Source organism: Podarcis bocagei (assembly GCF_964188305.1).
Source record: "Podarcis bocagei genome assembly, chromosome: 6".
NCBI classification, from domain to species: domain Eukaryota; kingdom Metazoa; phylum Chordata; class Lepidosauria; order Squamata; family Lacertidae; genus Podarcis; species Podarcis bocagei.
The window spans coordinates 85,047,689-85,061,451 of NC_138130.1; the positions used below are offsets into that span (position 1 = coordinate 85,047,689).

Consider the following 13,763-nt stretch of genomic DNA (forward strand, 5'->3'; position numbering starts at 1 on the left):
GGCGGAATGAATTGTCCATTAGAGCCCTGTGGTCTAAGTGGGTGCAACGGGCCCAGTGGGTTCTGTTTGGCAGTGTTGGGGTTATATAGATTAGCTGATGCTGGGTTCCCCATCTAAGTTTTCCCATTTTTGTGGATGGCCACCTGTCATGGATGCTTTGCTGAGGTCCCTGCATTGCAGGGGGTTGGACTAGATGACCCTGGGGTCCCTTCCAGCTCTAAGATTCTATGATGTATAAAGGAAGGAAGACATGAGTAAGTCAAGTGGAAATGGCAACCCTGGTATAGATGCAGTAGATAGCTGTTGATAAAACAGTATTTAGTTTTAAATATTTATTCTAAGTTGAGAATTCTCCTTGGCCATACCATTATGAAAACTAACTACGCTGGGGGTACCAGGGTTTTCCTGTTCTAGTCCAAGTGCATGATAAAAAGTTTCCCCTTCCGCAAGCACAGACTTCTGGGCATGTGGCATGACTCCATTGCCTGCATTGCTCATAAAATCGTAGAATTGTAGAGTTGGAAGGGACCCAAGGGTCATCTAGTCGAGGCTTCCTCAACCTCAGCCCTCCAGATGTTTTTTGCCTGCAACTCCCATGATCCCTAGCTTGCAGGACCAGTGGTCAGGGATGCTGGGAATTGTAGTCTGAAAACGTCAGGAGGGCCGAGGTTGAGGAAGCCTGAGCCCAATGCCCTGCAGTGCAGGGATCTCAACACATGGTCTCTCATCCAATTTTAAACCATACCAGGCCCTGCTTAGCTTTGCAAATGTGCCAGCAGTTTTATTGCTGCACCTCTTACAAAGGTTAGGACTCTTATAAGGCTACCCAGTGGTCTTCATGGAGGAAAGTGCATGAAGCATATGCCAAAATCAACCCTGAGTGAGTGGCCTGCATTTGCACAGTTTGTCCAATTGCCAGTGCGGATGACTAATTGAAAGGTACAAGTTTGAGGTGTCTGGTGGATAAGTTGACAGGTTCAACTTAAGTGGGGAGGAGGAGAAACCAGGTTTGAATTCTTCAGACATGAATGCAACAGTTCTGGTGCTAGGAATGGTAACCAGACATCTTTAATTTACCTTGCTGCCATGGTAGGTGTCCCTTGTGGGAGATGGATTGGAATTTGCTTTTGTGTCCATCAGTAGTGCTGGAAGCAAAAGGTATTTTTCTCCCAGTCTCCTATGATTTTTTCCCATTCCCCATCACTTGATTATCCACATTATAGGATTATCAGCAGCAACTTGACTCTCATTGTTGGGTACTTGCCTAAGTGGATAGGAAGAGTGAACCATTATGACTCAGCACAGGGATGATTGTTTATATCAGTTTCACACATTCAGGTAGTAGATGACTACAGTTGTCACTCAAAACTAGTGGCTCACGCCCCTTTTGCAATAGTGAGAGTTTTCTTTGCACAGAAAGGCTTATTCCATTAGGATGGAATAAAAATATATGAAAGCTCCCCCCCCCCCCCGGGTCTTGTGTAAAATTTATTGGAAGGTGGTTTCCATGGCACATCTAGATACAGGTAGATATCCTTAACTGTATTACCAGTACCTGCTTCTGTCTTCCTGTTATCTTTCTTTATCTCCCAGCCCCCTTTTTCACTGCTAAAAAAAATGGGGAGGAGATACTCTTAGATGGAAATGGTTTTATCTTTGAACAGTATGTTTTTAATTCTAAGGGCATAGGTTGGGGTGGAGAATCGGCTAATAACAACCATGATACTTGGCTAGAAAATATATTTTCTAGATTCTTCAGACTGCTAAAGCATCTGACTGTGCAACATACCCACTGCTTTCTTTGATTTCAAAGGCATGCTAATAATAATAATAATAATAATAATAATAATAATAATATGGTGACAGTTTACGGAATTTCTATTTCCAAGGGGTTATATACCCGGTTTCTGCTCAATTAAATTATTAGCATGGGGCTCTTGCAAAGTAGAACAAGCAGCTTGTGCAAAGTTGAGCTGAAAAACACAAAGTGAATGGAATGCCACAGTTCTCCATGGTCTTTTAAGGTGGGAGTTGCTTTGGCAAATGGGACACATTTTTTTAAACAAAACCTTGCTGGATTGGACCAAAGCTCTGTTTCTGGCAGTGGCTGCCTGGAGGACGCTTCTGAGAGCCTTGCAACTTCTGAAGGCAACAATTCTCTCACTGTTCTCTATCCCCAGCATCTGATATTCAGAGGAATATTATAGGCTTGTAAGTAGTTATTTGTGTGCTTGCAAATGGCTAAAAATTATTGTCTCTGTTTTGTAGATGGCTTGATTTCAAATGTTCATGGTACTTCTCTTAGATCACAATGTTATAATTACCATATGGGTGAGGACAGCGAGGCTTGTGGAATTCTGACTTGCCTAAAATCAACTAGTTGCCTTGTGGCTAAGGGGGGGTTTGAACTAGGGACTTTGGCATACAACTCAAATTTTTGTCTGCTGTGCAGAAATAGTACCACCAAATCCTCCAGGGCAGCCCTTAATCATTCTTCATTCTTTTAAAAGTGCATTGTTACCCAATCTAGATTGGCTCAGTGTCGTTCCATTTCCCAGTATTTAACAAGTCCATTGCTATCTTTTTGCTACACTTGATTCCTATGCCTTGTAGATTGCAAAAGCCCAGTTCCAGTTTTGCTTCAATGGATGTTGATGCTAGTGCTTCTGTTTAAAATTATAGTAGGTTAGTAGGTTTCTAAGAGGCGTCATGAATTCTTGGTTCTGTTTCATCTAGCAATAGATATTAAAATGTAGCATTAAAATAAACATTTTGGCATTCACATAATAAAGATATTGGTTTTATTTAGAAACACTGATGAAAGCTCTAGAGGAAGAAACTGTTTGCTTGTGGGCTCTTGGTTTAATTTTACTAGTGCAGATGATGTCATAATGATGTGAGACCGACAATGTTTTGTTTTCACTCTGGTCGCAGCAGGATGTTCTCTTCAATATTTAGCTGCTGCTTAATGCTGGGCGTAGAGTTATCAGTTACCGATATTACACAAAACCTGACCAAGCTCTTTCAGGATGACTTCAGGAACCTGCTAGCTAAGTCAGAGGTCAGGATGTCACATAATAAAGCAAAGTAGGGAATGGGTTTAGGCAGAATGCTGGATTTTGCCATGAAGCTGCATTGTTCAGAAAACCTTTCTTTGACCAATGGTGCTGTCCAAGCCCGGCTTTGGGGTCCAAGGCCCTATTTAGCGGCATGACCTGAAGGGCTACCAAATGCAGTAGGGTGGGCTTAACCACATTGTTAAGTAAGTGAAGTAATAATAATTACCGGGGAGGGGGGTTAAACTGTTGCATACAGAGTCTAAGATTACTTATCGCACCACTGTCTTTCCCCTTTTGGAAGTTTCCGTTCTATCAGATATATTTTAAAAAGGAAGCAAAGCTCTGGTTGAGAATTACACTGTTATTTGGGGAAGGGGCATGGGCATGAATTGTCCACATCCAAGATGACACATTTCTTGCCTCTTGTCATTTTCTGTGTTCTTGGAGCAAGTTGGCTAAATCCAGAAACTGGGGAGGTGAAGTTTCTGTCAGACTAAAGCTATCTGTCAAAATAACTTGGGGCCAACTAGATCACACTTGTTTTCCCTTAAGTAATTGAAGGACCAGGGGAATCCAGTTCTCACTCTGAAGGCAGCACTTGAGAAGGAGAGAGTTATCTCATCCCACTGCTATATAGCTCCGTTGGTTAGAGCATGGTATTGATAACACCAAGGTTGCAGGTTTGATCCCTGCGTGGGACAGCTGCATATCCCTGCATTGCAGAGGGTTGCACTAGATGATCCTCAGGGTCCTTTCCAACTCTATAATTTTATTATCTTATCTTGTAATTCCCTGCTGATAGCAGAATGGAGATTGCTCTCCTCACATATAGGGCTAGGAAAATTAGGAAAAACTGATACCAACGGGGATCCCCCCCCAAAAAAAACCCCTCCAGACTGTGTGGCTAATCTCCATTTTGTCTGCTTACCAAGTCCTGGGGTAGGCAGTGGTTTTGACCCATCACAACAGGCCCTGATCTTGGGGAAGCAGTGCTGGGCTAGGTGGCCAGCCTTTGGGAAATTCCCAGGCTGGTTGCTTGGGGATAAAGAGAGAATTGTTCTCTACAGTGAGCATGGACTTTGCAAAGATATCTGGGTCCCTTGTCCCTGTAGTCAAGGAAAAACAATATACAAAGCTCCCTGCTACTTATAAAGCACAGGTGTAGCTTGGACCTCAGTCACCACCCTCTGGGTTTCTGTCAGTGACTTTCTGTTGGCCATCTGGCCTGCTGCCCTGGAGCTAGATTGTATGTCTGAATCGTGGATAGTATCCAGGTGCGTCAAGTGCTAGGGTGGTCCTTGGTTCAGTTCCAATGCTGGCAGCTGCTATTTTAAAAATATAACCAAGCAGTTATAGGGTTCTTTAAATTTCAGGAAAAGGTCATTCAGAGTTGACTGACTTGGTGATGCAGCAGCAGCAGCAGCAGGTAGAACCTTTGCCATCTTCCTGCTCTGCTTTCACTGCTGCCGCCCCAGAAACGAGAAGAGAGATGCTGAAGAAACCTCCCCACCTACCTCTACTTTAAAGCAGCTGGCCTTGATGCCAGACTTCTTGATGGGTGGTGCGTGCACACACACACGCGCGCGCACACACACACACACACACACACAACACTAAAAATTCAGGGGTTCTGGGTGAACAAATAATGTGATTTAATGACAAAACCTTTGTTTCTCTTTGTTTGTTTGTTTTTTAAATAAGAATACTTAAAGTATCAATAGTTTATAAGAAAGAATACTTAAAATACTAACGATAAAGAATCTAACACCCTTTCCCTACACCTTTTGGGACCCTAGGCAAGTCCCAAAAGCTCAGGATAAAAACACAGGATGTGCCCCTTTCCCTTATGTCAACCCAATAGAATTACTTGGAAGTGACCTTTGATAACAGTCCACCCTGATGCCTGCTGGTGCTCTCCAACTTGCTTGCTGTTGGGTCCCCAGTGGGTGGTGGAAATGGAAAATGGCTCTTCAGTGACTCACTCAGCCACTTACCTCAGCCTGTGAGCTTACACCTCCTCCAGGATCAGGACCAGGGGTCAGGGATGATGGGAATTGTAGCCCCAAAACAGCTGGAGGGCTGGGTTTGGGGATGCCTGGTGTAGACAAAGCACTGGAAGTGGAAGAGGGCTGCTGCCCTCACACCCTGCTTGTGGGCTTCTCATAGATAGGCGTCTAATTAGTTACCATAAGGAACAGGATACGGGACTTTGGCCTGATATACCCGGGCTTTTCTTACGTCCTTAGGATATTGTATGATTTATTTTGTTGATGGACAAGATTGCCGATCAAGTCAAAGTTGGCATATTGGCTTGGTTGCTTCCCCCGTCCCCCTTAAGTATACAGAAACTTCAGCATGATTTTATCTTAGGGTCCAGTAAATATGCTTCTGTTTATGTACATTCTAAATGGTTTGGCTTTAGTTCAAGCAAATATGTTCTGAATGTTTTACTTTGTATGAGTTGATATCAAAATGAGGGATGAGAGCAGGCTTCTCAATTCCTCCCTGTTTACATTACTATTTATTTTGGAGGATTTTATTTTATTTTTGTAAATGGTATTATCTGCACATGCCTGGAACGTGGTGGTGGGGGTCCTCAGTTGGTGGCATTTCTGTCCATTTTCTTATTTTATGAATAAAGTAAAAACAAATAGTTTGAAAAGAGAGAGAAGAGCTTTGTTTCTTTACACCCTTTGGTGCGTAATATTTCTCCGTCAAAAGTTCCACAGTACACTTGATTGAAGCTTTAACCCTTTGACTTTGCTTTTTTATTGCATGTTACTTTGGCTTTAATAAAGTAGCTCTCAAAAACTGCGCACACCCTTTGGCCCCATTTAAAGCAGTGGTTTAGCAGTTAATCTCACTTCCCAGGGAATTTTGGGAATTGCAGCTCTGTGATGGGACTAGTCTTTTAACAACTCTCAGCACCCTTAACAGGTTACAGTTCTACGGATCCTTTGCGGGTAGCTATGACTGTTTAAAGTGATGTTATACTGCTTTAAATGAATACTGCAGATGGGGCCTTTCTACACTTGCTGCATTCTTCACACTGCACCTGAAAAACCTCTTTATGCATATTTGCCCTTCTGGATAATAATGCAAGAATTAAAAAAGGAGAAATTGCTTATTATCCCACTGGGGTTACAGTTACTATTTGTGAACGTCCTGAACCTTGGCTGTTACAGGATTTATTAGTATTAAAGGCTTTCAAAATTGTTCACCTCACCTCAACTACCCTTTCCTCTGCTTGTCTCTCACCTCCCAGTTTGAGCACACTGTTCAGACATTATCACACCATCCAGTTTAGCATGTGAAATTTGAAGCTTTAATGATTTCTTCTTGCTTTTGTACATAACATGGGAGACTTGCCAGGCAAATATCGAAATGAGACCGAAAATCCCGAACACATTGTGCAACCAAAGTGTACCATAAAAAATAATTCTTGAATAAGTTTCCATAAATGCTGAAATCCCCATTATCTTAATAATCGGAGTTCAGTACCCTGGTATGACCCAAATGCACGAAGCAAAGAAGAGTAGAAAAAAATCTTTGTGCATTTACTATCTTTTTAAAAAAATGAAGAAAAGAAAAAAGATGATAAATTGAAGGTTCTCCCTGTTTCTGAAGTAATGTCCCTATGTCTTCAGAAATGGGTACTTTTTTCTACTTGAGCTTCCTTGAAGGACTGCTATTTATTTCTAGTTTTCCTGCTGTAGCTCTTTAACAGCAGAATGCCAAGCAAGAATTCAACAGATGCCATTTCCTTTACACTTTAGCTTCAGGGTTCCATTTCCATACGACTTTGTCAAAAAAACCTTTGAACATCTGCTGTGGAATGCTAGTGTGTTGCAGAGGATTCGGGGGTGTTATAAGGTTGCATACACAGTTAATGCGGGGCCCGCTCTTCTGGGCCTCCCTGTTGATTTACATGAACTGAACAAGCAACCTAGAACACACCTCATATTCACTTGCAAACAGGAAGGTCACTAGTGATGGGCAATCTTATTCATTGTTACTGATCTTCCCACTGAAGGAACCCAGCTAAGTATGGAAGGAACCCCAGTGTTTCCTAGAACACAGTTTGAACACTGCATTATAGTATTCTGGTGCTTCACCTATTGACTCGTCATAGAGGCCTTCAAGGTGCAGAGGCCTTCCAGGAAAATAATGTGGTAATGGAAGGGGGTTGCACCATCCAAATTCAAAAGTTGTCTCAAGATGTAATCTGTAGTGTTTTAGTCACACTTGATGAATTGCACATCATTTATAACCTTTGTTTAGTCTAAGGGCTGCACATCCTATCCATTAATGGGCACTAGTGGTGACAACAGGCCTACTTTTCATTGTTTAGGTCAGGCGTAGGGAACCTGTGGCATTTCAGATGTGCCTGGATTACAATCTTCATTCCCTAGGTTCGAGACTACGAGTGCCTCTCCCACCAGCTAGCCTTACTGGGTCTATCTACATCCATGATCCACCCTGGGTGAGGGGCCACTCCACTCTCCCCAGACCAGCCCTGCTTCATGAATGGAATGGTCAGGTTTATGAGAGCTCTGAGCAAACTCCTTTTTTTGCGTAACTGTTCCCCGCCCCCTTTTCTTTTCCCTCTCCTACTTTCTTCTCCTTTCTGCTCTTTCTCTTGTCATCCCCACTCTTCCGTCTATCCCACCCACTCTCTCTAGCCAGGTGGGGGCAGGGGAAATTTTCCTGAGCAGCTTTGTGGCACGGTTATTCCTGATGATTGACTATGCTGGCTGGCTGGGAGTCTCACAAAATCTGGCGGGCACCTTGGTTGCCTATCCCTGATTTAGATTAATATCATGGGGTGGAATAAGATAATGACAAGTACTCAGATTGGGACAGGGTTTCTTGATTCACTGTTCTTCTTCTTGAAGAGAAGGGGGCCTGTGGTATATGGAGAGAAGGGTTTTGTCAATTTTGCAGAGTGGTTAAAAATGGCAGATCTGATCCAAACTGGAAAATATTCACCAGACTTAAGAAATAATAAAATACAGCATTTTTGACCCAACAAACAAATGATAAGGCTGGATTCTCACAGTCAGGCAGCAGCTATCTGCATCCTCCCTGTGGTTGTAGTTTGTGTCCTCTCAGCACCAGCTGTTAGGGTCTCCCAAGTCAGCATTGTCATTAGACACCTCTGAATAATCCAGCTGCACTCAGCAAGGGCCATAACAAACACCAGGATGGTGAAGCCAAGAAGCATCCAAACACAGCATGAGTCTCTCCACTCAGGGAACGTTCCTGCAAAGTTCTTTGGGTGGTCAGCTGTTTCGATTGTTGTTGTTCCCAGTAAATAGGATTGGGTGGGGAAGGATGGAGGTTTCTGGGAAACTGTGTGCACAGCCAGATGCAGAAGGGGTTTGTGTGTGTAAAAATCTGGGTAAAGGAAAGCTGGGGACAAAACTGGGTTTTCCCAAAGATAAAATAAATATTGCCCCACACATCTATGATACCAGTAACTACCATATTTTTCGCCCTATAGGACGCACCGTCCCATAAGGCGCACCTAGTTTTGGGGGGGGGAATAAAGGGGGGGGAAATTATTTTTCCCCCCCGGCACGGGGCTGGGGCGGGGGAAGCCCAAGCTTCCCCCGACCCCAGCCCCCAGAACAGGCAACTCTCCGCAAGCCGCGGGAGCCTGGCGCTGGGCTCCCGCGCCTTGCAGAGAGCTGCGCGAAGCCTGGGCGCACTGAGCTCAGCGCGCCCAGGCTTCAGCATGCAGGCACCTCTCCGCAAGCCATGGGAGCCTGGCGCGGGCTCCCATGGCTTGCAGAGAGCTGCATGAAGCCTGGAGAGCGAGAGGGGTCAGTGCGCACCGATCCCTCTCACTCTCCAGGCTTCAGCGAAAGCCTGCATTCGCTCCATAGGACACACACACATTTCCCCTTCATTTTTGGAGGGGGAAAAGTGCATCCTATAGGGCAAAAAATACAGTAAATCAAAACTTGGATAAAACTCAAGAATTGGAATTTAGTAAATTTCGATGGTGAAATTAACACTGGAGGGTGTTGTGTCACTGGTATTCAAATAAGAGTTTGTGGGGGGTTTTTTCTAAATAGGTTCTGAGTGTAACCACTTTCAAAGATTTGGGGTTTTTTTTGTCAGAGTTTGGAGGAAATCCTGTTCTGATCCCTGAAATGATCCCTGAATTTCACCTCTGTTCTGAGTACATGAAACTTGTTTGGTTCTCAGCTGGATTTCCAATTTGAAATGGTTTCTTCATTCATATTGCTGTGTGGACAAGGATGGCATGTGGATTCTTTGGTTCAGCTCACACTGTCTTCCTTTCACATTTGCTACAGGGAAAGTTGCTTCTCTCCCATCAGTCCAGAGACATGTCCGCTGGTGCAGTCCTTCCTTTGTCCCAGCAGAACATTCCTTATGGATGGACATGTGCAGCTGAAGACGGGCCTGCAGACCCAGGAACGACACCTTTTCCTCTTTACAGATATTCTTGTGGTCGCCAAACCCAAGTAGGTCCAGTACTGAAGAAAGGACTCTTTGTGGTTCCTGATAATTTTCTTTCTTTACAAACTACTGTTCTGGGGTTTGAAGCTCAGAACATTCCTGTAGTTACCTGGTTATTACTATTTCTTTAGCCAGATTTATTTCACCTAATACATGGGGATAGCTACAGCCACTGTTGACTTGGAAGTAAAAAGTGTGTCCAGTTCTATTAACAAGGGTGCACTTTTTGCACATGGCACTTAAAAGGAGCCCTTTTATTTAACTTGCTTAACGTGTCACTTTTGAGCATTGTTATTTAAAGCTTTCACAAACAAATCCACGTGTAACAGAGGAACGACCAGCTCATTTGTTGTTGCAATAGGGCCCTGTACAGTTTTTTAGTTTCTGCAAATGCAAATATCATCTAATAATTATTTTAAAAATGTGAGAACAACCCTGCTTTGCCGAGAACTCTGATCCCTAATTTAAGCATGCATTTTTAGCACCTTGGAAACCCAATCGCTCTGTGACTTTGGGCTAATGAAGGCATAACTGTAGTTCAGGAGTCAGTTGCAGCATTGCATTTCATATCACCTCCCATCTTCTTGTAAGAACTTAGCCACAACTGTAGCTGTTTCCAGGGAAGAAGTTTATTGCTTGGGCAGTTGCGCTGGTGGCGAGTGCATGAATGCAGCCCATGGAAGCCCATTCATGGTGGGCCTGGGGGTTTGCTATTTTATGATTTCATTGTATTTATTAATTGTGCAATTGTATCTGTACTTACGGTAGTTTTGTTGTATTTTTTTGTATTAATCTGTTCACTGCTTTGGAGGCAAAAAAGTGGTATATAAATAAACCAATGATGGTCCTACCTACTATACCAAACTTTCCCAACCTTTTGCCCTCCAGATGTTTTTCATTTCCACCATGGACGATGGGAATACACCAAATTGGGGGAGGCAGTGCAACACTTACTATACGGCATCAGGCTTTTTCCTTCTTAGCTTCTTCCTCGCATATAATCACATGTGAAAGAACCCCCAAGGATTGCCTGAGACCACAAGCACTACAAGAGGCTGGAATGCTAGAGCTCCAGCTTGTAAATTTGATTTAATTTGTGTATGGCTGAGTGAATAATCCAAGCTCAGCGTCAAGCCTGACTGCACACAGACGGCTTACCCAGACTCCTCGGTGCTCTCACCTTCTGTTTCGGAGCATCTTCCAAACAGGTCTTGCTAATGCAAGATCATTAAAGCAAAAGGGTGTATTCGTGATAACAAAGCGGAGAGTGGTATTGAATGAAGTTTTATTCAGAGCAGATCCATTCAAATGAATGAACATGGCTAAGTTACATCCATTACTTTTAGTGGGTCTGCTCTAGTAAAGTTTATATGAATACTACTCACTTCAATAAATCTGTTTATGAGATAGTTATCGATAGGAGCGCTCTTTGTTTTTAAACCACTCATTATTAAGAACTAGATAGATTTCCTTACCCGAACTCACAGCCGTTTGAACTTGTCGCAAATGAACTCTGAACCCCAAAGCCAAATTAAAGAAGGATTTTATTAGAAATATGAAGAAGGAGACAAGGAGGGGAAATAGGTTGGTACTTTAAGAAAGGAAACATCAAATACCAAACTTTTCGTCTATAAGACGCCCCCATGTATTAGACGCCCCCTATTTTGGAGGGCTCACATTTAAGAAAATGAGCAATTTGGGGGGGGGGGTGCCAAACCAAATGTCACCCAACTGGCATACACTAACAATCGCAAGCAATGCAAGCTAATAACCCATCCATTTGACAAAGCAGCAGCCAATCCAAAGCAGCCCTTGACACATCCACAAATAAATCCACCCGATTGATAAAGCAGCAGCCAATAGAAAAGCAGCCCTTGTAGCAGACACCATTCACTCACCCATTCGCTAGATCCTGCTTGCGGAGGCAACTACCCATGTATAAGATGACCCCCCCCCCATTTTTTTACTTTATTTTGAGGTAAAAAAAAAACTCATCTAATACACGAAAAAATAAGGTAACTAGTTAATCTATGGAAAACATTGCATGTAACCCTGATACAGTCACAGATAGGTTCACCCAATGCATCCTTGATGGTCAAAAGTGGTGATAAAGGAATACGGACATCATATCCTGTATTTTTCATGTTCACACCCAAGTGGCTTTGATTGACAGACTGCCTGGCACAGCTGATGTGCTGAGGCACTCTTAACGTTTTTGAAAGCCAAGAAGTGAAGAGAGCAAGGTGTTAATTAAAAAGGCGATTGCCAGGTCTGTTGCTGATACACAGGATATATAATCAAAGGCTGGCTCTGATTGTGTACTCAGAAGTGACAGGAGTTGCATGACTTGGTTCTTGCGGGGAATGGTGACTTATATGCCTCAAAGAAAGATTTTCTGACGGGAAAAATCTGCATCTCCATGACAAAGTAACTGTTGATTTTTATCAGAATACCAGAATCCCATATTGCTTCTGTGCAAATTTTAATTAATTTCAGGCGGAACAGTTCTATATATGTTTACTCATAAATGCAGAATTGCTTCCTCTTGTTTCTTTTGCTATCTTGTTTTTACATTCTAATCCACTACATTAGATCTTAGTATTTTTATGTTACAATCCATACCTCTGAGTCTGTGTGTCAGCATTCTCCTTGCAAACTGCTGTGTTAAAGCACACAAGAGGGGTACATTAAGATAAATAATGTGCTTGGGGAACTTTTCATCTAGAAGTTCAGATGTTCCTCACCTGTATGTAGTGCATAAGGAAGTGGCAATTGCTTTCCCCTGCTTACAGGAAACTTGAGGGCCTTTGTGATGTTGGCAGCCATAACTTCACCTTCAGTCCTGGCCATTTGCATATCTGGCAAAGATATGGGAGGAAAAGTTCAAAAATGAGTGTAGACTTAATCCCACTTCAGAAATAACACCTCATGGATTCCATCAATACACAAATTAGCCCCTCTTTCTGGCATCTGAATATGCAGCCTGAACATCTGTAGCAGAGAAGCTGTATATGTGAAAAATTCACATGATCTGGGAGAGGCTTTGGAGGGAAGATAAAAAATTTGCGGCATGCTATGATTTAAAAGAGAACTGCATGAAAATGCTCTATAGGTGGTATTTAACAGCTGTCAGACTGGCCAAAATGTTCAGATCTAGGTGAAACACCTGTTGGAAATGCAGGGAGGTGGAAGGCACATTGCTCCACATGTGGTGGAACTGTAAAAAGATCAGAGAATTTTGGGACATGATCTATAACAAACTTAAAAAACACGTTTAAATGCTCTTTTCCCAAGAAGCCTGAAGCCTTCCAGCTAGGAATAATGAGTAATGAAATCTCAAAGAAATTCAGGAGAATTTTCATGTATGCTACAGTAGCAGCCAGAATTTTCATGGCAAAAGGTTGGAAAGGAGAAGCTATCCCATCCAAATTAGACTGGCAGGTCTGGATTGACTTTCTGCATGTAATAGGAGAATCTTATAAAATTAATGTAATTGAAACAACCTAGAGGAGACAAAAGTTTAGTGTGCAGATAAAGAACGTAATCTGGGAACCACAATGTGGGGACCGGAGGTCCTGTTGAATCCAACTACAAATTGTTACATACAACAAGCACCAACTATGGAATAAATGTTTGTTTATCGTATTTTTCGCCCCATAGGACGCACTTTTTCCCCTCCAAAAATGAAGGGGAAATGTGTGTGCGTCCTATGGGGCGAATGCAGGCTTTCGCTGAAGCCTGGAGAGCGAGAGGGGTTGGTGTGCTTCGCACAGATCTCTGTAAGCCATGGGAGCCCACGCTGGGCTCCCGCGGCTTGTGGAGACTTGCCTGCATGCCGAAGGCTGGGCGCGCTGAGCGCAGCTCTCGGCAAGGCACGGGAGCCCTGCGCTGGGCTCCCGCAGCTTGTGGAGAGTTGCCTGCATGCCTGGGGGGAAAATAATTTTTCCCCCTTTTATTTCCCCCCCCCAAAAAAAGTAGGTGCGCCTTATGGGACGGTGCGTCCTATAGGGCGAAACGGTATTTTTCTTTTTGTTTTTATTTTCTGTTGATTACTTAGGTTACACAGTTTTTAAAACCAATAAAACATACGGTATATTATTATTATTGTTTTTAAAAAATCACATGATTAGGAGCCATTTCACAGTTCATTATCACATGGCACCCTTGTGTGTTCAGCTGTAAAGTCTTTTTTTGCTACAGGTGTGCTATATGTGC

General features: G+C 43.1%; 1 protein-coding gene across 4 annotated transcripts in view; it reads left to right on the forward strand.

Moving 5' to 3' along the window:
• The window catches only part of ARHGAP20 (Rho GTPase activating protein 20), a 78,300-nt gene that overhangs the window by 42,091 nt on the left and 22,446 nt on the right, over positions 1–13,763 (forward strand). For all 4 annotated transcript variants that reach the window (XM_081199359.1, XM_081199362.1, XM_081199360.1 and 1 more), the window contains exon 3: positions 9,383–9,553. In XM_081199359.1, coding sequence (XP_081055485.1) covers positions 9,383–9,553 — 171 coding nt within the window. The remainder of the gene's footprint in view (positions 1–9,382; positions 9,554–13,763) is intronic.